The following is a 20,600-nucleotide window of genomic DNA, read 5'->3' as shown; positions in this document are numbered from 1 at the left end:
CTTGCAGTATTTAAATACTAAAAGTTGGTGCGCTATACATTGCAGCCCTAAGTATAATCGATATACAATTTATCAACTACGTTTATCGCTTGCCACCACACTGAACTGGCCCGGTGTATAAGGTATATTTTGGAATTAAACGTATGGTCACACTGCAATACGACAGCAGCAGCTTTTAAGCAGAAGCAAAATATACATAAAGAAAACACAATTGAAACTTTTATCGAGTTAGAATTTAGAGCAAAATAACGAGTGTAAAGCAATTAGAAAATGTTTCGCTCTACTTTCGATCGAAATCTGGGTAAGTGACGCACGCAAGAAATCAGTTAAACAAGCAAAAAGTGCAACCAAATGACTCATCGATTAAACTAAGCAAAAGTAAAGAAAAAAACAACGCAACAAAAAAAGGCGAATGAACCTCAAACGCAGTTGAAAAAAAAGAGATTACAATAATACTATGTATTTTTGCAGAGAACGCAACCAGCCATTTGCGCTTGGAACCCGACTGGCCATCCATACTCTTGATCTGCGATGAAATCAACCAGAAAGATGTCACGTAAGCTTGTCTTCCAATTGGGTAAAAGCAAAAGTCATTCTAAACTAATTAAATTATTCAATTGCAGCCCAAAAAATGCCTTTGCTGCTATTAAGAAGAAAATGAACTCGCCCAATCCTCACTCGGCATGCTACTCGCTACTGGTGCTCGAGAGCATTGTGAAGAACTGCGGAGCTCCGGTGCACGACGAAGTGTTCACCAAGGAGAACTGCGAGATGTTTAGCAGCTTCCTGGAGCAGACGCCGCACGAGAATGTGCGTCAGAAAATGCTGGAACTAGTCCAAACATGGGCCTATGCTTTTCGTTCTATGGACAAATATCAGGCGATTAAGGTGACTTAAGTGTTCCTTCAAGAGACTTCCCCGAATTTATGTTTTTAATCCCATTCCTCTCAGAAGAAAAAGGGCTGTATATGGTATAAGCAGCATATATGCTTGATCAGTGACAGCTTATAGTTATGTGCATCTATCTGTCTAGATTAATCGGGCGATTAAGGTGACTAAAGTGTTCCGTCAAGGGAATTCCCGAAGTTTCTGTTTTTATACCCTTTCTAAAGAGAGGGCGGCAGTGACAGCTTATAGTCAAGATTATCTATCCGCCTAGATTGGCAGAAGTTCTTAACGAGCAGAAAATCTTTAATTTCAACAATACAAAACCCTTTTAAAACTCTACTTTCTCTTCACAGGACACCATGACCATTTTGAAGGCCAAGGGACACACGTTCCCCGAACTCAAGGAGGCGGATGCCATGTTCACCGCCGACACGGCGCCCAACTGGGCAGATGGCAAGGTGTGTCATCGGTGTCGTGCCGAGTTCACGTTCACCAATCGCAAGCATCACTGCCGTAATTGCGGTCAGGTATTTTGTGGCCAGTGCACGGGTAAACAGTGCCCGCTGCCCAAGTATGGCATCGAGAAGGACGTGCGTGTGTGCGACGGCTGCTTCATGGCATTGCAACGTCCAGCTGGAGCAGCTTCTGGCAAGACTAGTTCAACGAGAGTGGCTGGAGATTCGGATCTGCCTGCGGAATATTTGAACAGCTCGCTGTCACAACAGGTGCAGGTTGGTTGTCTTATTGGTGGCCACGGCAAAATTAAATTAAATCTTTCTCTTTTATTGTTATTCCTAACAGACGCCAGCGCGCAAAAGCGAACAGGAGTTGAAGGAGGAGGAGGAACTGAACTTGGCGCTGGCTCTTAGCCAGTCGGAGGCGGAGCAAAAGAAGCAGCAACCGATTAGCTATCGTATGCAGCAACGATCTCCAAGCCCCGAGGCGCCGCCAGTTCAAGCCCAAGTCGCTGTGCAACAGCAGCAACAGCAGGAGGAAAGCAATCCCGACTTGGCCAAGTACTTGAATCGCAGCTACTGGGAGCAGCGCAAGATAAGCGAATCCTCGGTCATGGCTAGTCCCTCGGCACCTAGTCCTATGCCACCTACACCGCAACCCCAACAGCAGCTGCCACAACTGCTGCAACAGGCACAGCAAATGCTGCCAGCCAAGACCGCCGATGAGCTGCAGATCGACGAGTTTGCCGCCAACATGCGTATCCAGGTCGAGATCTTTGTGAACCGCATGAAATCGAATTCGAGTCGTGGTCGCAGCATCTCCAACGATTCCTCGGTGCAGACGCTCTTCATGACGCTGACCTCGCTGCACTCGCAACAGCTCAGCTACATCAAGGAGCTGGACGACAAGCGCATGTGGTACGAGCAGCTGCAGGATAAGCTCGCCCAGATCAAGGATTCGCGTGCAGCGTTGGATGTGCTGCGCCAGGAGCATGTGGAGAAGTTGCGTCGCATTGCCGAGGAGCAGGAGCGACAGCGTCAACTGCAGATGGCTCAGAAACTCGAGATTATGCGCAAGAAGAAACAAGAGTATTTGGACTATCAACGTCAGCTGGCACTGCAGCGCATCCAGGAGCAGGAACGCGAAATGCAGCTGCGCCAAGAGCATCAAAAGGCGCAGTATTTGATGGGCCAGCAGACAGCTCCATATCCCTACATGGCGGCGCCTCACGGTTCGCCCTCGCATCAATTAAACAACGTTTACAATCCATATGCGGCAGCTGGCGGCTTTGCCGCTGCTCCGAATGGACAATTTGCGGGAGGGATTGCGCCTCCTGGCATGTACATGATGCAACCCGACAACCCGTATCCCAATCCCGGACAGGCTAATCCAATGATGCAGCAGCTGCCGCAGCAACAACAACCTCAAGCGCCGCTGCAGCAGTCTCTGCAACAGCCACAGTCCCTTCAGCAACCACCGCAATCCCTTCAACAACCACCACAATCCCTTCAGCAACCACCGCAATCCCTTCAACAACCACCACAATCCATACAACAGCCACCGCAACCTCTTCAGCAACCCCAACCCCATCTGGCCCACGTCATGTTGCAGCAACAGCAAATGGTTCAAACACATTCGCCCCTCGCCAACACTCAAGCTCCGCCACAACAACAACAACTGCCTCCACAAGCAGCTGCTCCGCCACCACAGCAACAACAACAACAACAGCTCGCAGTCTCAGCTCCACCTCAAACTATCGAAGCCCAGGTTCAAGCTGTGGCTGCTGCGCCAGCTCCACCGCAAAACGAACCCGAACCTGTCAAGGCAACTGAACCTGCCACCGCGGAGCTCATCAGCTTTGATTAGAACCCATTTTTTTTGTTAAAACGTTAAACAATTAGATCGAGATCTTATTCTAACCCGCATGTTATTCCAAAAAACTATATTATATTATGTATTTGTCAAACGTAGTCAAAAACAAAATCCGACCTGCTTCTGAATTTCTTGAGCAAAATTAGACAAAAGACTAACGTAAGAAAGCTGGATTTAATCCTTTGAAAGCAATTCCCAAACAATGAAAACATGAACGGGTCTGGAGCATAGATAATAATCGACTTTCGACTACTTTAAAGCATTTTAATTAAATAAATTTATCAATAAACAAATGGATGCTTGTAATTTTTAGAGAAATGGGAGGGATTTCGAAGAATTGCAACATGAAAGGTAGGAATTTTATAAAAAGAATTAAAAAGAAAGAATCTAATCACAATTAACTGCGCAATTATTTTTCGACAAGGAAAGGAAGGTAATAAATTAGCTTATCTATTGTTAAGCTTGTAGCTCATAAAAATATTAATATTACCCCATGAATTATTGATGGAAAAGAAACATAAAATGAAGTAAATGCACTTACCCCTAAAAATTTAGATGAAGATGATCGAAAGAGGTGAATTCTGCTACGGATGAATACATCAAACGATGACTGATGAATGTGATGTATACTGATGAATTATCAAACGATGACAAACTGATGAACACGACGCTTTGTTAATACACGATAAACACTACACTTTATTTCTCGATTAGAATTATCCTTTGGCATCCGACAAGGCAGCAACACCGGGAAGAATTTTGCCCTCGAGCAATTCGAGCGCAGCGCCACCTCCGGTGGAAACGTGGGAAACTTTGTCGCTGCCTCCGAAATTCTTACACGCAGTCGCAGTATCGCCACCGCCAACAATTGTTGTGGCGCCCGCTTCTGTGGCACAGACAATGGCCTGCAACATCGCTTTGGTGCCGCCAGCAAACTTTTCGTTCTCAAAGAGACCCGGCGGACCGTTCCACACAATCGTTTTGGCCTCCATAATTGCCTTGTTGTACAACTCAATTGTTTTTTCGCCAATGTCCAGACCCATAAAATCCTTGGGCACGCCTTGCTTGACGTCAGCCAACTTGATCTCACCGGGATCCTTGTCGATTTTCTGAGCGCATTTAAAGTCAAGAGGCAACAAGATTTTGACATTCTTTTGCTTCGCTTTGCTCATCAGATCGTTGATCATCTTAGAGCCTTCTGCGTCGAGCAACGATTTGCCAATCTCCATGTTGTTGATAATCTTGAGAAAGGTAAACGCCATGCCGCCGGCCACAATCATTTGATCCACATTGTTCAGCAGATTGTTAATCAGCGGAATCTTGTCGGCAATCTTGGCGCCTCCCAGTATGGCCAGAAAGGGTTTCTTGGGATTGTCCAGCGCCTTGGCAAAGTACTCCAGCTCCTTGTCCAGCAAAAAGCCAGCTGCACGTACTTTGTAGCCTTCGCCCATCATTGAGCTGTGAGCACGATGCGCAGTGCCAAAGGCATCGTTCACATAGATGTCTGCCAACTTGGACAGCTTGCAGCGAAAGTCTTTCACTTTCTCCGCATCGACTTTAACCTTTTCGTCGCCTTGCTTAAAGCTGCCCGTTTCCTCGGCATGGAAACGCAGATTCTCCAGTAGCATGACAGCGCCTTTGGGCGGATTTTCTGCTGCTTCAAGAGCCATCGGACTAACACAATCGTCTATAAAGCAGACTGGCCACTCCAGCAGCTTCTCCAGCTCCCTGGCAACGGGTGCCAATGAGAATTTTAGAATCTTTTTGCCTTCCGGGCGACCCAAATGGGAGGCAAGCACCTGGAATTGGGATTATGTTAACATATTTTATCTTAAACATTTATTTAAACAAACTTAAATATTAAATCAGAGAATTCATTTTTTTTTTAACTTTAGCATTTCAAAATAAATAACGATACATAACGATATTCTCAGTATTTTTGAAAGTGCATAAGCTCTAAGTGTAACCAGTGCAACGCAAGCAATAATATACTTTCAAGCTGCATAATGCACTTTCAAGCTGCACTGCATACGCAGCTCTGGGCACACTATAAAAAATTTTTAACGCACCCAAAAAAAAAATAAGCGCGCGCTAAAAAAAAAAAAAATTCGCACCATTTACAACTTGCAAGTTAAGCACTCATTGAACTTAAATGTATCATTACTTACCACAGATCTGCATTCCTTAAGCAGTATATGCTGGATAGTCGGCAATGCAGCCAAAATGCGTTGATTATTCGTAATTTTACCATCCTTCATCGGCACATTAAAATCTACTCGCATAAATACGCGTTTATCGGCAACATCAACATCTTTAAGGCTTAGCTTCCTTGGCAGTTTAGTTTCGGTTTTTGGACAATCCGTTTTATCAGCAAAGTTGCGCAGCACCCGAAATTTGCAGCCATTCACAATAAATTTATTCTGAAGAGATCCATAGTTCACAATGGGTCCAATTGCAGCGCAGAGTCTCTGTTCCAAAACTAGCATATTTAATATATTTAACACTTGATTTTTATGAGCAACGCAATCGATTGTAGCACAAAAACAGTTATGTCATAGTAGCAATGATCTGTAGTTGATTTAAAGCACTTTAAATTTAATTTTGATCACACATCACGGTAAACGAATTAAACGCGGCAAAAATTTTCGCAACTGAACGTTTTTGATGGTGTGTGACCAGACTGCAGTAATTGTTTTAATGCTAGTTGGTCTTATTAGTCCAAGTGTGTGACTATATGGCTGAACTGCTTGTCCGATATACTGCTTGCAGCTGTATTAACATCGTTGCACTGCTGACGGATATATCGATTAATAGCTGCGCTCAGCTGATGACAATAAAGGAGGGAAAAACAACGACGCGTATTTATATTTTCGTTCTTGGCATTTTATTGAAAGAAAATTAAAATTCGCCACAATGGGTGGCGGCGATCTGGTAAGTAACTAACTATCCGTTAGCCAAATAGTTTAATTAACCCGCAAAACGTTTGCGTTGCGTAGAACTTGAAAAAATCATGGCATCCGCACACAATGAAGAATCAAGAGCGTGTCTGGAAGGCGGAGCAGGCGAAGCAGGAGGAACAGCGGAAACTGGACGACCTCCGCAAAGAAATCAATGAGGAACGTGATCGCGAGGAGTTGAGACGCCTGGGCGAAAACTCAGGCGTCCTATCCAGCAACAACGGCGGCGAAGCGAAACTCGAATGGATGTATAAAAGTAAGTTGAACTCGATAAAAGTGAATCATCGCTTACTCCACAATTTGCAGACAATACGGAGCTTATCAATCGCGAGGAATATTTGCTGGGCCGCAAGATCGACAAGTCTTTTGAGCAGTTAGAAGCGGAGGAGCGACGTCAAGAGCAGAGTACATTGGGCTTAAAACAATCCATCAATCATGTGGAGCACGAGTGTGTGCCCTTCTCCATACGGGAGTATCGTAATTTACAGTCCACCGAGCAGGTGGATATGCAGCGCAAGACTATGGAAGATCCCTTGATGCTCATTAAGCAACGGGAAATGGAATCGAGACGTAAACTTTTAGAGAATCCCGTCAAACTGAAGGAAATCCATCGCATTTTGAAGACAGAGCGTGAAGCGGCTGCCAAGCGCGAAAAGAAGCCCAAGAAGAGTAAGAAATCCAAGAAAAAGAAACACAAGCGAAGCAGCAGTGACGACGACAGCGATAGCGATGATGATCTGGACAAGAAACTGGCACGACAAATGAAAAAGCTGAAGGGCGAAGGCACAAATGAAGATTTCAAACTGGACAAGCTGCTGGATGCCAAGTATCGAACACTAACCAAGCAACTGGACATGGCCACAAAGCAAAAAAAGCACAAGAACAAGAAAAAGTCAAAGAAACGCAGCGACAGCAGCTCAGAAAGCGAAAGCGAAGAAGAGACTTCCAAGTCCAAGGAGCAGCGAAGCAGACGGGCTAGAAGCGCCAGTAGCGAGGAGGAGCGTGGTAAGCGAAGGGAAAGACGAGAAAGAAGCAATAGCAGTGGGAAAGAAAGGGTTAAGAACTCAAAGGAGCAGAGGGAAAGGCGAGAAAGAAGCAGGAGTGGAAGACGCAACAGGAGCAGGAGTGTTGAACAGCGAGGAAGACGCGATAGAAGCAGAAGTATAGAAGAAAGATCAAGGCGCAGAGAAAGAGAGCGAGGAGATGATAGAAGACAACAAGAGCAGAGCTACAATCGTCGTAGAAGTCGCAGTCCAAGACGAGAGCAGCGTCAAAGGAGTAAAAGTCCTCGACAAGAGCGTCAAAGGAGTCGGAGTCCACGACGAGAGGAACAAAAGCGGCAGAGGAGTCGCAGTCCAAAGCGAGAGCAGCAAACGCGACAAAGAAGTCAAAGTCCTCGGCAACAACGTCAAAGAAGTAGGAGTCCTCGAAGGGAAACACGTCGCAGAAGTCGCAGTCCACGTCGAGATCAACAAACAACTCAGCGAAGAAACAGCCGAGAGCGTCAACGCCGCAGTCCAACACCTGAAAAACGACGAGCACCAAGTCCAGCTCCTGTTGCAACAAGGCAACCTGCCAAGACCAAACCAAAGCTAAGCGACAGCGAGCGTGAAGCACGTCTCAGAGAGATGATGGACAATGCCACATGGAGAGAGGCGGATCGCACGAAAGTGGTGCAGAAACATCGCGAGGAATATGCCCGCGAGGAGGCGCAACATCAGGCACGCGACTTTGACCAGCAGTTCATCAACAAGGAGGTGAAGAAGGCCATCGACAATCAGACCTCGATTGGCAATCGCATACGCTCCAATCTCAACAACATTCAACGCAATTCATCAGCCATGGATGCGAACTTTGCGCGCAAGTAACTGCAGCAGCTTCCTGCCGAATGAGGGAGTGGAAGATCCTTGCTGTAAGTGCAAAACAAGTTCACTATCTATTTCTTTATTGATTTGACTTGACTTGACTTGCGTTTAACAATCACATTTTGATTGTCAATTGCAAGAAATGATGAAAGAGCTTATGTAGCTCAAACAATTTCAATGAAATTCAGAGCTTGAAGATCGAAGAGCAAGACAGATAAGACGTTTTGACTATGAACAAATATTATTTGGGTATTTTATAATCTGTCAAGAAATAGATGAGCTGATAGTAATTTAGGAAAAAGAAAACAAAGTAGTTGGGGTATTTTAGTTATAGGACTGCCTTTCCTTTAATCCATTAAATCAGATCAAAAAAGAAAAGATTGCTCTTTGATCCAAGCAGAAAATTATTCGAGGAATTGACAAAAGTCTACAAAGTAAAATCGATTCATAAAAAACCATTCTTATACAAAATTGTCACACGATATATAGTAAAAAATATATATATAAATATTCTTAAACAATTGGAAACAATCTACCTTACTATAGATAGATTTTGCTATCAATCCGAAGAGATTTAGGATTAAAGGGAATTTGAGAAGTTTAGAAATACTATATATGAACAATGTATAGGAAAAACATCCTAAACTATATCAAAAAGCACTTGGGGAAGTCTAGAATCTCCGCTCGTTAAACTTAAGATTCGTTTTATTTAGTTTTATGGAAGTCTTGATAAATCTCCGCTCGCTGAACTTAAAATCCAATTTATTGACCTATGAGAAAGTCTAGGAAAATCTCCGGTCGTTTAACTTAAGATTCGTTTTATTGAACTTTGGGGCTTAGAATACAAGCAGCGCCAAGGGAGCGCAGCAACAATTAACGTTATAATAATTCAGAGAGATGGATATATAGAGTATGATGCTTAGGCATTGGACAGAGCAGCAACGCCTGGCAGTGTCTTGCCCTCCAACAGCTCCAACGAGGCGCCACCGCCGGTGGAGACGTGCGACACGAGAGCCTCGGTGTTCCACTTGGCGCAGCAGGAGGCGGTATCACCGCCACCAATGATGGAGACGGTGCCGTTCTTAGTGGCAGCCACAACGCCATCCATAATGGACTTGGTGCCATTGGCAAAGTTGGCGAACTCAAAGACACCGGGAGGTCTGTCAAAGAGATATAAGAATTCAATGAGTATACAACTGAAAGCTTACTCCAAAGAGACCGCTTACCCATTCCAGACGATGAGCTTGGCACGCGCAATGGGCGCGGCGAAGAGCTCACGGGTCTTGGGACCCACATCCAAGCCCATGTGGCCATCGGGAATTCCAGCCTCGACGGTGGCCTCGCTGACAGCGGCATCCTCAGCGAACTTGTCGCCACACACAAAGTCAACAGGCAGATGCAGTTGAACATTGTTCTTCTTGGCCTTCTCCACGAGGTTCTGCACAATCTTGGAACCCTCCTCATCGAACAGGGAGCCGCCAATCTTCATGTTGTTCAGCACCTTCAGGAAGGTGAAAGCCATGCCACCGCCAATGATCATTTCGTTGACCTTATCGAGCAGATTCTCAATCAGTTGGATTTTGTCAGCGACCTTGGCACCACCCAGAATGGCCAAGAAGGGATTTGGTGGCTTATCGAGAGCCTGTGAGAAATACTTGAGCTCCTTGTTGAGCAGCAGACCAGCTGCGCGCTTCTCATAGCCATCACCCATCATGGAGCTGTGTGCACGATGTGCAGTGCCGAAGGCATCGTTCACATAGACATCGCCGAGCTTGGCGAGGCTGGCACGGAACTCCTTGACCTTGGCGGGATCAGCCTTAACCTTGGCACCGCTGGCATCAACGCCCTTGCCCTCCTCCTCGAGGTAGAAGCGCACGTTCTCGAGCAGAATGACGGAACCGGCAGCGGGATCCTTGCAAGCAGCCTCGACTTCAGCGCCCACACAATCGTTGAGGAATGTCACGCTCTGGCCGAGCAGTTTGCCCAGCTCCTCGGCAACGGGAGCGAGGGTGTACTTGAGGTTCTTGTTGCCATCGGGGCGACCCAAGTGGGACATCAAGACCACGGACTTGGCCTTCTTGGTCAGCGCCAACTTGATGCTGTCGACGGCAGCGACAATGCGCTGGTTGCTCGTGATCTTGCCTTCCTTGATGGGCACATTGAAGTCCACGCTGTAAAGGAAGAGAAGTTTTAGATGAAGAAGAACTCAAGCGACTTTAGGGGTTCCTACAAATATTTTTTATCCGATCGCAATGAAGTTTACAGAAACTCCTCAGAATATAACTCTAATTCTTTTGTTGCTATAAATCGACCTATAGGAATTTCAACAACAATAGAATAACCATAGCAACTGAAATGATGCAACCAAGTATAGAATTTTTCCTTTAATACTCTCCAAGTTGATTGTCTGATCGCAAACAAATTCTTAGACAACAATTAAAGTTTAATTGCACTTTTCTAGAATTCCTAATCCTCGCCAGTTATTTTTCGGATCTTTAGAAACAAATATTACTTATGTTTCGCAGACTGAAAAGTCTGCGTCTTTAATAACTTGCAAATTTATGATCCGATCGTAATGAAATTCCCACAAAGCCCTGAACAACTCAATAAAAATTCCCTTACTTTCCGAATTAATCAAGAATAGATTTACTTTATGTATTCGGCAATGACCCCTATGACAAACACATCTTGCGATTCTTATTCAGCTATAATACCATTCGACCCCTCGATAAGTCGGTATAAAACTTGACCAATTGTATAACACTTTGTACCTACCGCATAAGGACGCGCTTGCCCTCCAGATCCAGATTCTCGATGCTCAGCTTATTGAAGGCCATTTTGATGCTCCTCGTCCAGTTGTATCTGACAAACTTCTGGATATTTTGCAATAGTGCGACTCTCGAAACAACCACAGCTGTGTGTGCGGCAATGTCAGCGCAAGGTCATAATACGGTGCCATGATTAGGGTTGCCAACCCACGCCGAACATTGCCGCAAGCGCAACACAAACCTTTAATCTTGACGAAACTACGTTCGTTAAATAGTCAGCACACAATCCACATTAGCAATAATTGCTTCGTTTGTTTCGTCAAGTTTCGAAATGCTTTAAATTGTGTTTCTAGCGCTGTCGATTGCTGCCGCATGCAACACTGCATTTTAGGGTTGTAAAGTGTGACACAGCAGTGCTGCAAAGCGTGTTGAGGGTGTGTTTGCTGTTGAGTTTGGCGGTCAAATTTGAAACTCATTACTGAAAGAAATGAATTAAAGCGAATAAACGAAATGAATGCATGTATTATTGAAGTGACAGCGGGAATGTTTTAATTATGTATAGTATTGAATGAATGATGATGCTATATGCTATATGACAGCGCAGCTCTCGGCCAATTGTCCACTGAGAGTGTGCTTGACTGTGTTACGACTACACACACACACATGCTTACAGTTAGCTATGAAATGACGCCAACATTTGCTCTTCTCGCAAATGATTCATTCATGTTGCTCGCACTCACCACCGCCAACAACACCAACAACAACAACTACAGCAGCAGCACAACCCCCCAGCCAACCTCGCAACCCCTTTCGTCCATTCATCCAATTGCAGCCGAATGCATGACGCAGATGCCAACACAAAAGCAAACGGACGGACGAATGGACAGACAGTCTATGCGTTGCAGTTGCCACTCTCGCCAAGTGACAGTGGAGGGAGTGTGTGGAGGAGGAGGAGTAGGAGGTGGTTAGAGCAGGAAGGCTCGTCTTCTGCGCAATTAAAGCATGCACATAGAGCAAGAATAATGATAACACAGCCGTTTATTCCAAACGAAACGTTAAATTGAATATTTGCGTGTGAAATGGCCATGTTGACGTATGTATTTACCCTGAGTGCAGGGTATCAATGTATTCGTATTGACGGCAACTCGTGTGGAAAATCATAGAATGGCAAAGACGACGCATTAGCACATGGCGGCGAAACGCGACTCGAGAACGCAAAGCGAACAAGCGACGCGAATGTCTCAGGCGAGATAGAGAGAGAGAGGGTCCGAAAGAGAACTAAAACCCGGGAGAACTCTCTAGTTCTCTCTACAGAGAATCAAGTCGCTTATCACCCGATGAGAACTCAGCGAGACGCAGTCGCCGCATTCCCTGTCCCAGTCACAGTTGTAGTCTGTAGTGTAGCTGTACTCATAAACCAGTTCATGTTGCTTTTACTGAATGATTTCAGTTCTTTTACGCAAGCTCTCGACTGATTCGGCTACAGTGACTAAGAGAATACACTACCATTGTTTCAAATACTTGAACAACCGTTTAAATCAATTGACAAAACTGTCCCTGAGCAATGGTAAAGTGGATAAGGAAAAGATGTTCTGAAAAGGTGCATTAATCAGAGACTATATACCCTACCGTATTATTGTATTATTGTCTTAAAAATATCCTAAGGTATATACTTTATTATCTGTAGAATGAATTTCCTACTAGCCCATATTATTATTGCCTTAGCGCAGAAAGATTCCTGTAAAACTTTATAGGAATGGAAGGTTCGTCAAAATATACATTATAAAGAGGATTATTATGATGATAGACTACATTACGTTTATAGGAAAAAGATATTCCTAAGAGGCTTTTCCTCGTACAGCCCTCCGACTGTACCTTCATTTTAGTGAGTTCGTTATGAACTCAAGCTGAAACACCCCGCGTTAGAATAAAAACACTTTGAAAAGATGATAGACTAAATGTTTATGCTATCATACATATTTTTAGTTGTCCTACCTCACATATGCCATGAATTTCCAAATAGACTGTACAGTCATTGCAACTACCGACAGGTTCTAACGAATATACCAAATTAGAAGAGAAGGCAGAATTGTTTAGGCATAAATTAGTATGCAGAGTATTGTAAACAAATACCCAACCTACCCTATAGAAAGCATACTCATTTGGTGATGACTGTAGTTAAAGTACCCTGGACTACCCTACGAATTGTAATGGGAACTTTTAATTGATGGAATCATCTAAAACGTATTTGTATTTATAGCCAAGTTGCCTCAAAAATTTGAATAGTTTTAATTCCCACCTTTCATTATTTCCATAGCCAGAAATCGTATATGTACATCAAAAAGCTATTTACATCCACACGTCGAGTGTTCGTTCGTTCACTTTGAGAATAAAGCAACATTTTTATTTTGCTAAACGATTCGTGACACATTCTTGTTATAATAGAACTAACAATCTTGCTACAGATCTATACATATAAGATCATAATCTTGCTGGTGAAATTAGCATATGCAAATCGAAATCAATTGATTTGATAGTACACTGGGAGAAACTAGTTAGAATATATATTTGTATTAAGGTTGCTTTCGATTAGATTTCCATTACCTTATCTGGGACAAAGCGATGTTATTTTTTGTAGACTCTCTCCTTGCTTTTACCTGAACTGAACCCCAGCGGTGGTTGACTCTACCTCTAGAACGTTCCCTATACCGAGAACGAGAAACAACAAACGAGAGCGTTAGGGCCTGTTTTTCTTATCGCTGGAACTGGGACTGAAACACCGAAACACAGTACACACAACACGGTTCGGTTCTGTGAAACTACAGTTCCTGTCGAGGGTATAGTTAACCTTGAAAAAGGTGGCATTGTAACATAGCCAGCAATAGAACGAACGCGAGGCGATGAGCGTTGATAAAAAAGCGTAAATCATATTGTACGAGTAGTAAGAAAGTAATATTTATCCCCCATGAAATGTGTTGCGGGGAACGAACGCTACGTCTCTCCAATCAAGACTAAAGCAACGTGTGGAAGCGCTCTCGACTAAAAGATACCCGAGAATGCTCAGCGTATAGTACACATATTTTCTCAAGCATTGAAATATTTACTTAGCTTGCATGTTCGCTTTGTAAAATTGATTGTTGAATAACTGCAGTGTTTATTTGCCAATCGTAATGAAATTTTGAGGACAGCTCCATAACTTGTTGTATATTATGTGGGTTCAAATAGGGTTCGATTACTATGAATTTTAAGTTTATGAACAATGGGGATCTTAACTTCTCGTACAAAGTCTCTACTCCCTTCATTCTTGTGGTTGTTGGGTATGGAAAAAGAGAGTCGGACGAATCGGTTCAACTGCCAAGGAATGAAAGAAAGACGAAGACGCAACGCAGCGCAACGCAAATCGGCTTATCAAGAAATTGTTAAGGCTCAGAGCGAAAAAAAAAACCAAAAAGCGAAAAAGAAAACAACAAAAGGCAAACAGCAAGCAAAAGTCACAGTTGTGTTTGTTGTGCTGCGATAGCTTTGAATGATTGTCCCACGATTACGGCAAAACGGCAAAAAAGAAGAAACGTACGGCGAGGTGAACCGTGTTCACTGTACTACAGGTGTTGGCAACGTGTGTCGGCAAACTGGTGTAGAAGCGACTTGCGACTGTGTAGACGCGTCTACTAGAGGAGGACGGTCGGTCGGTCGGTCTGTCATCATCATCATCGTCGTCGTCGTCGTCGCTTTTAATTAGCGGAGCTGTCGTACCCATAATATTCAGATTACAAACTATACTTTGTATTTGTTTTGCATAAAAATAGCAGAGCAAGTGAGTGAGCGAGAGAGAGAGGGAGAGAGAGTGAGAGTGGAGATTGAAGAACGTTAGCTCATTAGTCAATGCTTGAACCAGAAATGTTTCGTGTAACGAGCAGAGACAGCGAATGGTTGAACCACAAGCGATGCGGGATCAACCCAATGAAATGAAAAATGCATCAGAGAAAGAGATAGAATTAGAGAGAGAAAAAGGGTGAACCTTGTTCATTTCAATACTAATAATTAAACTGGAATATCAACTAATCCAGCTAGATAATTTCTATGATATTCAGTAGATTAAATGCAATTTTTTTTTTGAGGTTAGGTTTGGTAGGTAGCGCCCCCATTGACCTGATTACTTGCCTCGGCTTCTGGTCCACTCTATAAATATATGTATATACATATGTGTGTGTGTGTGTGGTAACAGCAACAATAAGCAAAACACTGCAACATCAGAACACACACAGACGCCACAGAACGCCAAAGCTGCCCGGCCAGCCGCTGCTGCTATCTCCCCCTTCTCTGCACTCCTCTCCCATTCTAGCACCCAATATCCAATACACAACTTCAAACCTCTTGCAAACGAACAACAACCACCGGCAACAACAAAACTGCGTGTGTATGCAATGCATGTGTGTGTGTTACACACAGCACAACAAGCAAGCAACTGCCGCGCGGCCGGCAATTTTCAAATTTACCGCCAAACGTGCCAGCGACGTCGACGTTTGCTTTGCTGCCCGTTGCGTTGTTGGCTGTGCTGTACTCACTATACTCACTCACGAGCAGAATGCGCATTTTGTATGGAATGTGTCAAGAAACCCACTCGCTGTGTCAATTTTGAATTTCAGCTTGATCGTAGCTAAATTTGAAAGATGCCAATTTGTAGATAATTACTTCCACTATCCATACATATGCATCCCAGGCATATGCAAATAAAATCGGCCAAGTTATAGCAAAAAAATGTGCAGACGCGCAAGTAGTTCATGAAGCCTCTGGGCTCGCAATCTGTAGTTGACGGTGCCGTGTGCGATGGTTGTGCTTTTAGTCTTGTACGAGCCGTCAACGGGTACACATATCGGTGGTCAGTCAACTAGCTAGCTATAAACAGAAACACAAAAAAAAAAATACAAAATACCGAAAAATAATCAGCAAAGGCGACACACACAAATATACCGAAAAACAAAAAAACAACAACAACTACGAACTATTCAAAGATACTAGATTATTTTTGACGACTTTTTTCTATTAGAAACTTAATTTTGTATTTTTTTTTTAAATTACTTTATCAAAGCGCAAAAATATTGCACAAAATTATATGTAGAGTCGGTCAGTCGTCGACGTCGTCGTCTTTCGTTGGATCAAAGGCAAAGGCGGCGACGACGACAGCGGGCGGGATGGCGTTTTGTTATTGTGTCGCCTCCGCTGCTTGTGCTGAATGTTGTTGTTGCCTTCTCTTCTCAACATTGCCAACTGCTGCCGTACAATTGCCGCTGTGCTTTTTGTTCAGTGTATTGTGCATGCAGAGAGAGAGAGCGTGACAGCAAATGATAAGCGAGCGCAAGCAGCGGATCTGAATGTGGTGGGAGAGGGAGACGGAGAGAGAGTGAGAGAGCGGGAAAAAACGAGAGCAAGCGTGCGAGAGTGTGTGTGTGTGTGTGTATCTGAGCGTTAGCTCAACTGATGTTTTGTATCTGTTAAATACACACGACGTCGCTGAAATTCAGACAGTGTGTTTGTGTGCTTCGTGCGGTGCGGTTCTCGTTTTTTTCCCTCCTCGGAATCAAATCTATCTATTTTGCGCTAATTTTTGTCAACAACCCAAAAGAAAATAACTAAAATAAAAAATATATATATCTACTTCTTGAACACACAGCAATCAAAGCAACAACAACAGCAACAACAAGAAACGACGGGAATACACTTGCAAATTGCATTCAACTCGCGTATTACAAATTTAAACTAAGCCTACAATAATAAATTATAACGACGCCAGCTCGTTATATAATCTGTACAAAAAGAAGTTAAAAAACAACAACAACAAAAAAACAAAATGTCTGCAGCCACAGAACAACAGAATAACGGTGATGTTGCCGTCGAGAAAGTCGCAGCCGTCAGCGACGATGTGAAGGAGGATCTCAAAGCCAAAGCCAAGGCAGCTGCTGCCGAGGACAAATCATCAGCGGCCGCCGATGCCGCTGGCGATGCAGCCGCCGCCAATGCCGATAACGGTACGGCGAAGGATGGCGAAGATGGCGCTGCCGATGCGGCGGATGGTGCTGCTGCTGCCGCCGCGCCCGCCAAGGGATCAGTTAAAGGCACAAAGAGGCAAGCTGAAGTAAGTACAACAAACAACACTTTCCTTTTAAAACCACTAAGAAACAAACAATACTATGCATACAACTGTTCCCACACAAATCCCTCTTCCTATAAGGATTTCTCGTACAGTTTTGCCTTGAATCAATCGTTAGCTAGTGAGTTTGTATGTGTGCGTGTTTAATAACAAAACAAACGAACGCACTTGTCTTCGTTTTCTTTGCTTCTCTTCTCTTCTCTTTCTGTTCGCAGTCGGCGTCGCTGCCGCCACTCTGCTACTGCTGCTTATCGACTTATCGATCGCACTTTGCTAATCGATTATCGTTTCTTTTGTTTACGCGCAAAATAATGATTCATAACATTTTTACGTTTCGTTTGGCAGCATTAAAATTACAAAATGCGGCGGGGCTAAAATAAAATTTTGCTAGAAAATGAAAAAAATATCTTCTAGAAATAGATATACACACGTTTTTCAGTTTCAGGCGCCTTTCCAAACGCGCTTTCAGCTGCCGATAACTAAAAGAGAGCACACAAATACAACAAGCGAGAGAGCTCTTGTGTGTGTGTGTATGTGAGAGAGTGTTTGCTCTCTCTCTCTTATATACCACATACAAACAACTCTCTTCTGTGTGAGTGTGTGTGTTGTTTACGATTAAATTAAGATGATTGTGAGACGGTAATCAAAGATTATTTGTTGTTAGGTTCAAATCGAGGTTAGATTGATGAACGCAGAGGGTGTGAGGGGAGTGGTGGGAGTACAGTTATCGACTAGATAGGCAGAGCGAGAAAGACAGATACAAAAATACTGTGGGTCATTAGCATTGCACAAGCGAGACGCAAAAAGAGATTAACTTAAAAACTGAGGCGGCCTTGCAGCCCACACACACATACACATACGCTCAGTAACTGCGTGTGCGTGTGTGAAACAATAGAAATGAAATGCAAATGCAGCGCTGTAACTAGCTTTGTCTCTCGTTAACACTTTTGCATTTAGCCTTATTCCATTTGCCAAACTTGGCAGCAACTAACAACAATAACAACAAATTGCGCGGCAGCTAAAAAAAAAATAAGTTGCACTCTCAGCTAAAAACAATGCCGGCCGGCAGCTGTCCGCCATATTACGCTGAGAGAGCGACCGAGCGAGAGAGAATGGGAGAGGAAGAGAGCGGGGTAACCAGTTTTGTAGGCTCGATACATTCCATTCTTGTGTTTTTATGGCCACATTTTTTGATAATCATAAAACACACGCACTACTTAGATAGAGGGAGCGAGGGAGCACGAGATATCTTTAGAATAAATCACATAAATTAGCAAATCAAATGGTTTGTCACGGCAACTCGAAATAAAAATGTACAGTTTAACATGCGCGCGCGAGAGCGAGCAAGAGAAGAAGAGAGCGAGAGTGAGCGCGAGAAAAGGCGCTTCGCTCTCCCTTGCCTATTATGCTGCTCGCTCGCTCTTTCTCTCTCTCTGTCGGTTTGCTTGTAATTACTTATGTACACATTTTGTATACAGGCATTTACATTAATCTTTCACTTTTTTTTCGTTCGCCTTGTGCGTATTTATTTTGGTACATCGCTTTTGTGTGTGTGTGCGCCTCTTTTATCTATGTGTGCGTGTGCCTTTGTGTGTACATAAAAACAATCCATTTACAGGGTGGCGCAACTTCCTTTTTTCGGGAAGCAGCGAAAAACACTTCTGGAAAGTGTTGCCCAATTTTGGGAGGGGAAAACAAATAAAACACGCAACAACAATAATAACTATAATATTATCGATGATTGCGCATCGATGAATCCTGCAAATTGATTTGTTAGCCGGTAAAAACTAGTTGAGAGCCTGTTTAATTACACATTTTATTTTATTTGAATAGCATTAGTATCTATCTCGTCGCATCTTTTCTTTTTAATGTCGTTGTTGTGGTTGAGAGCGCGCCGCATATTTTGCTCACACACACACATATTTCCACAGTTATCTTGTTTTCTTGCTTTGTAACAATCGCCTGTTAAATTATGCCTTCAGCAAACACACACATGCATTATGTATTACATGGGAACGTGACTGCGTTATTTACTTTGCGCTAGTGTTGGGTTGGTTAACTGAACCCACGCAGCAGCAGCGACGCTGAGGCTGACGCTAGCGTCGTCGTCGGCGGTCAAACGTTTGCGCCTTTTTCTGCAGCCAGCTGTCGTTTGTATGTGTGTGTGTGTGTGCTGTGTGAGTTGCGTGAGTCGTTCATTCATGCAACTATTGTCACGACGCGCGCGTTCTCAGGTACAGTTCTGCCTTGGCAGCGTCAAGCGTGGGCTTCGCTCTCTCACGCACACACACACGCGAACACATGTAGCAGCTGCTGCTGCGACGACGACAGCGCTGTCGCTGCTGCTGTGGCTGCTTATTTCGGTTCGGTTCGCTTCGCTTCGGTTTTGGTTCGTTCGTTCGGCTTTCGGTCACAGTGGGTCGAACGCACGCTTGGCTTGGCTGGTTTTGTGTCTCACGGATGTATGGATGTATGTATGTATGCATGAGTGTGTGCTCTCTCGATTGTTGTTTTTCCATTATGTAGTAAATGTGCCGCTTCATGTAGTACATAGCATGTGTGTGTTTGTGTGTGTAAGTGAGAGGTGCACTTGTAATGCGGCAATCGTGTTCGCCTATGAGCTCTCTCTCTCGCTCGCTCTCTCTTCCCTTTTGGGCTGCAGCGAATTCAAATTGACGCGCGCATTTTTCAAATGCCTTTTTTTTTACGGCGAAAATAACGATTTTTCTTTGCTGCTAGCGTTGCTGGCCATTTTCTTGTTTTTGTGGGCTTAAAATATACATTTTATGGTCATGTACACATTCACACACACATACACATACATAGTACCCATGTGGCGCTATGTGAATGTTGTGTGTATGTTGGGCTTATGTTTTTGTTTCCGTTTCGTTTCGTTTCCGTGAACATACATTTTTCGCTCTGTGCCCTTGATCAAGGAGATGTGTGGGGTTTGAGTTGGCCGCCCCACAATTCCCAGTTGGCAGCCCTTTTTTTGTTGGCTTATCGATAAATACACTTTGCTTTTATATCCTTTACTCACCAAGCTTCAATTTGCCCTTTGTTATTTTCAGGCTAAATCCGCCGAATCAAAGAAAGCCAAGAAAGATAAACCCGCTGATGACGATTCCGATGAGGAAGATGTATTAGATGATCTCATCGAGGGTGACAGTGAAATCGAAAGCGAAGAATATGATGTGCCCTACGGCGAGGAGGATGACATTGAATGTGACGGTAAGTTTCCCTATAAGATTATACATATATCTTTCAGTTGAATATCAAGACTAATTTCCCTCTTCCTCCTCCTCCTCCTTACCAAACAAACAACAGATGATGACGATGACAATGATGACGGTTCCGGCTCGGACGATCAAGCGTAATAATAATGTAGTCAAAACAAAAACAAAAAACAAAAACAAATAAAAGAAAAACCACAAAAAAAATACAAACAAAACAAACAAATTTAAATTAATAATAATAAATAAAAAGTTACAAGCAAAAAACAAACAAAAAACCAGAGAAAAACCACACAAAAAAATCGCAAAAGTATATAATTCTTATGTTTAAGAAATAATTTTCTATTTCTTATTTTATTTTAATTGTATTTTATGTGTACTTTTTTTATAAAAAAAATGCAAAAAAAAAGATA

At 43.5% G+C, this 20,600-nt stretch overlaps 5 protein-coding genes across 6 annotated transcripts; 3 read left to right on the top strand and 2 right to left on the bottom strand.

The window, feature by feature from the left end:
* The first annotated feature begins 146 nt into the window (after positions 1 to 146).
* On the top strand, positions 147 to 3,455 carry LOC132795206 (hepatocyte growth factor-regulated tyrosine kinase substrate). 2 transcript variants are annotated; one of them, XM_060805804.1, is made up of 5 exons: positions 147 to 301; positions 472 to 556; positions 624 to 888; positions 1,242 to 1,613; positions 1,690 to 3,455. In XM_060805804.1, exons 1-5 carry the CDS (start codon positions 271 to 273, stop codon positions 3,208 to 3,210), a joined length of 2,274 nt encoding a protein of 757 aa, XP_060661787.1. In that variant the 5' UTR covers positions 147 to 270; the 3' UTR covers positions 3,211 to 3,455. The 2 variants fall into 2 exon arrangements, with proteins under 2 accessions (XP_060661787.1, XP_060661778.1); XM_060805795.1 differs by having other exon boundaries at positions 1,242 to 1,619; positions 1,690 to 3,454.
* A 432-nt stretch (positions 3,456 to 3,887) lies between these two features.
* On the bottom strand, positions 3,888 to 5,779 carry LOC132797167 (uncharacterized). Its single transcript, XM_060808714.1, has 2 exons — positions 5,385 to 5,779; positions 3,888 to 5,015 (listed from the first exon to the last, which is right to left on the bottom strand). The coding sequence occupies exons 1-2, from the start codon at positions 5,700 to 5,702 to the stop codon at positions 3,933 to 3,935; spliced, it is 1,401 nt and encodes a 466-aa protein (XP_060664697.1). The 5' UTR covers positions 5,703 to 5,779; the 3' UTR covers positions 3,888 to 3,932.
* A 244-nt stretch (positions 5,780 to 6,023) lies between these two features.
* On the top strand, positions 6,024 to 16,614 carry LOC132797160 (pre-mRNA-splicing factor CWC25 homolog). The gene is made up of 4 exons (XM_060808703.1): positions 6,024 to 6,147; positions 6,213 to 6,429; positions 6,480 to 8,085; positions 16,478 to 16,614. Exons 1-3 carry the CDS (start codon positions 6,130 to 6,132, stop codon positions 8,039 to 8,041), a joined length of 1,797 nt encoding a protein of 598 aa, XP_060664686.1. The 5' UTR covers positions 6,024 to 6,129; the 3' UTR covers positions 8,042 to 8,085; positions 16,478 to 16,614.
* LOC132797184 (phosphoglycerate kinase) lies at positions 8,840 to 10,975 on the bottom strand. Its single transcript, XM_060808738.1, has 3 exons — positions 10,814 to 10,975; positions 9,265 to 10,209; positions 8,840 to 9,198 (listed from the first exon to the last, which is right to left on the bottom strand). The coding sequence occupies exons 1-3, from the start codon at positions 10,873 to 10,875 to the stop codon at positions 8,958 to 8,960; spliced, it is 1,248 nt and encodes a 415-aa protein (XP_060664721.1). The 5' UTR covers positions 10,876 to 10,975; the 3' UTR covers positions 8,840 to 8,957.
* Positions 16,372 to 20,414, top strand: LOC132797213 (bacchus). Its single transcript, XM_060808797.1, has 3 exons — positions 16,372 to 16,939; positions 20,026 to 20,185; positions 20,282 to 20,414. The coding sequence occupies exons 1-3, from the start codon at positions 16,655 to 16,657 to the stop codon at positions 20,329 to 20,331; spliced, it is 495 nt and encodes a 164-aa protein (XP_060664780.1). The 5' UTR covers positions 16,372 to 16,654; the 3' UTR covers positions 20,332 to 20,414.
* The last annotated feature ends 186 nt before the right edge of the window (positions 20,415 to 20,600 follow it).

The sequence above is a fragment of the Drosophila nasuta genome, chromosome 2L, assembly GCF_023558535.2.
Source record: "Drosophila nasuta strain 15112-1781.00 chromosome 2L, ASM2355853v1, whole genome shotgun sequence".
Taxonomy (NCBI): Eukaryota; Metazoa; Arthropoda; class Insecta; order Diptera; family Drosophilidae; genus Drosophila; species Drosophila nasuta.
This window is presented reverse-complemented; position numbering and strand designations above follow the sequence as displayed.

Coding starts and splice junctions, on each gene's coding strand:
- LOC132797167 (XM_060808714.1), bottom strand. CDS start 5,702: ATGCTAGTTTTGGAACAGAGACTCTGCGCTGCAATTGGACCCATTGTG. Junction 5,016..5,384: donor TTAAGGAATGCAGATCTGTG/GTAAGTAATGAT, acceptor TCCCAATTCCAG/GTGCTTGCCTCCCATTTGGG.
- LOC132797184 (XM_060808738.1), bottom strand. CDS start 10,875: ATGGCCTTCAATAAGCTGAGCATCGAGAATCTGGATCTGGAGGGCAAG. Junction 10,210..10,813: donor GGCAAGCGCGTCCTTATGCG/GTAGGTACAAAG, acceptor CTTCCTTTACAG/CGTGGACTTCAATGTGCCCA. Junction 9,199..9,264: donor AAGCTCATCGTCTGGAATGG/GTAAGCGGTCTC, acceptor TCTCTTTGACAG/ACCTCCCGGTGTCTTTGAGT.
- LOC132795206 (XM_060805795.1), top strand. CDS start 271: ATGTTTCGCTCTACTTTCGATCGAAATCTGG. Junction 557..623: donor ATCAACCAGAAAGATGTCAC/GTAAGCTTGTCT, acceptor ATTCAATTGCAG/CCCAAAAAATGCCTTTGCTG. Junction 889..1,241: donor ACAAATATCAGGCGATTAAG/GTGACTTAAGTG, acceptor TTCTCTTCACAG/GACACCATGACCATTTTGAA.
- LOC132797213 (XM_060808797.1), top strand. CDS start 16,655: ATGTCTGCAGCCACAGAACAACAGAATAACGGTGATGTTGCCGTCGAG. Junction 16,940..20,025: donor GCACAAAGAGGCAAGCTGAA/GTAAGTACAACA, acceptor TGTTATTTTCAG/GCTAAATCCGCCGAATCAAA. Junction 20,186..20,281: donor GGATGACATTGAATGTGACG/GTAAGTTTCCCT, acceptor AACAAACAACAG/ATGATGACGATGACAATGAT.
- LOC132797160 (XM_060808703.1), top strand. Junction 6,430..6,479: donor ACTCGAATGGATGTATAAAA/GTAAGTTGAACT, acceptor CACAATTTGCAG/ACAATACGGAGCTTATCAAT.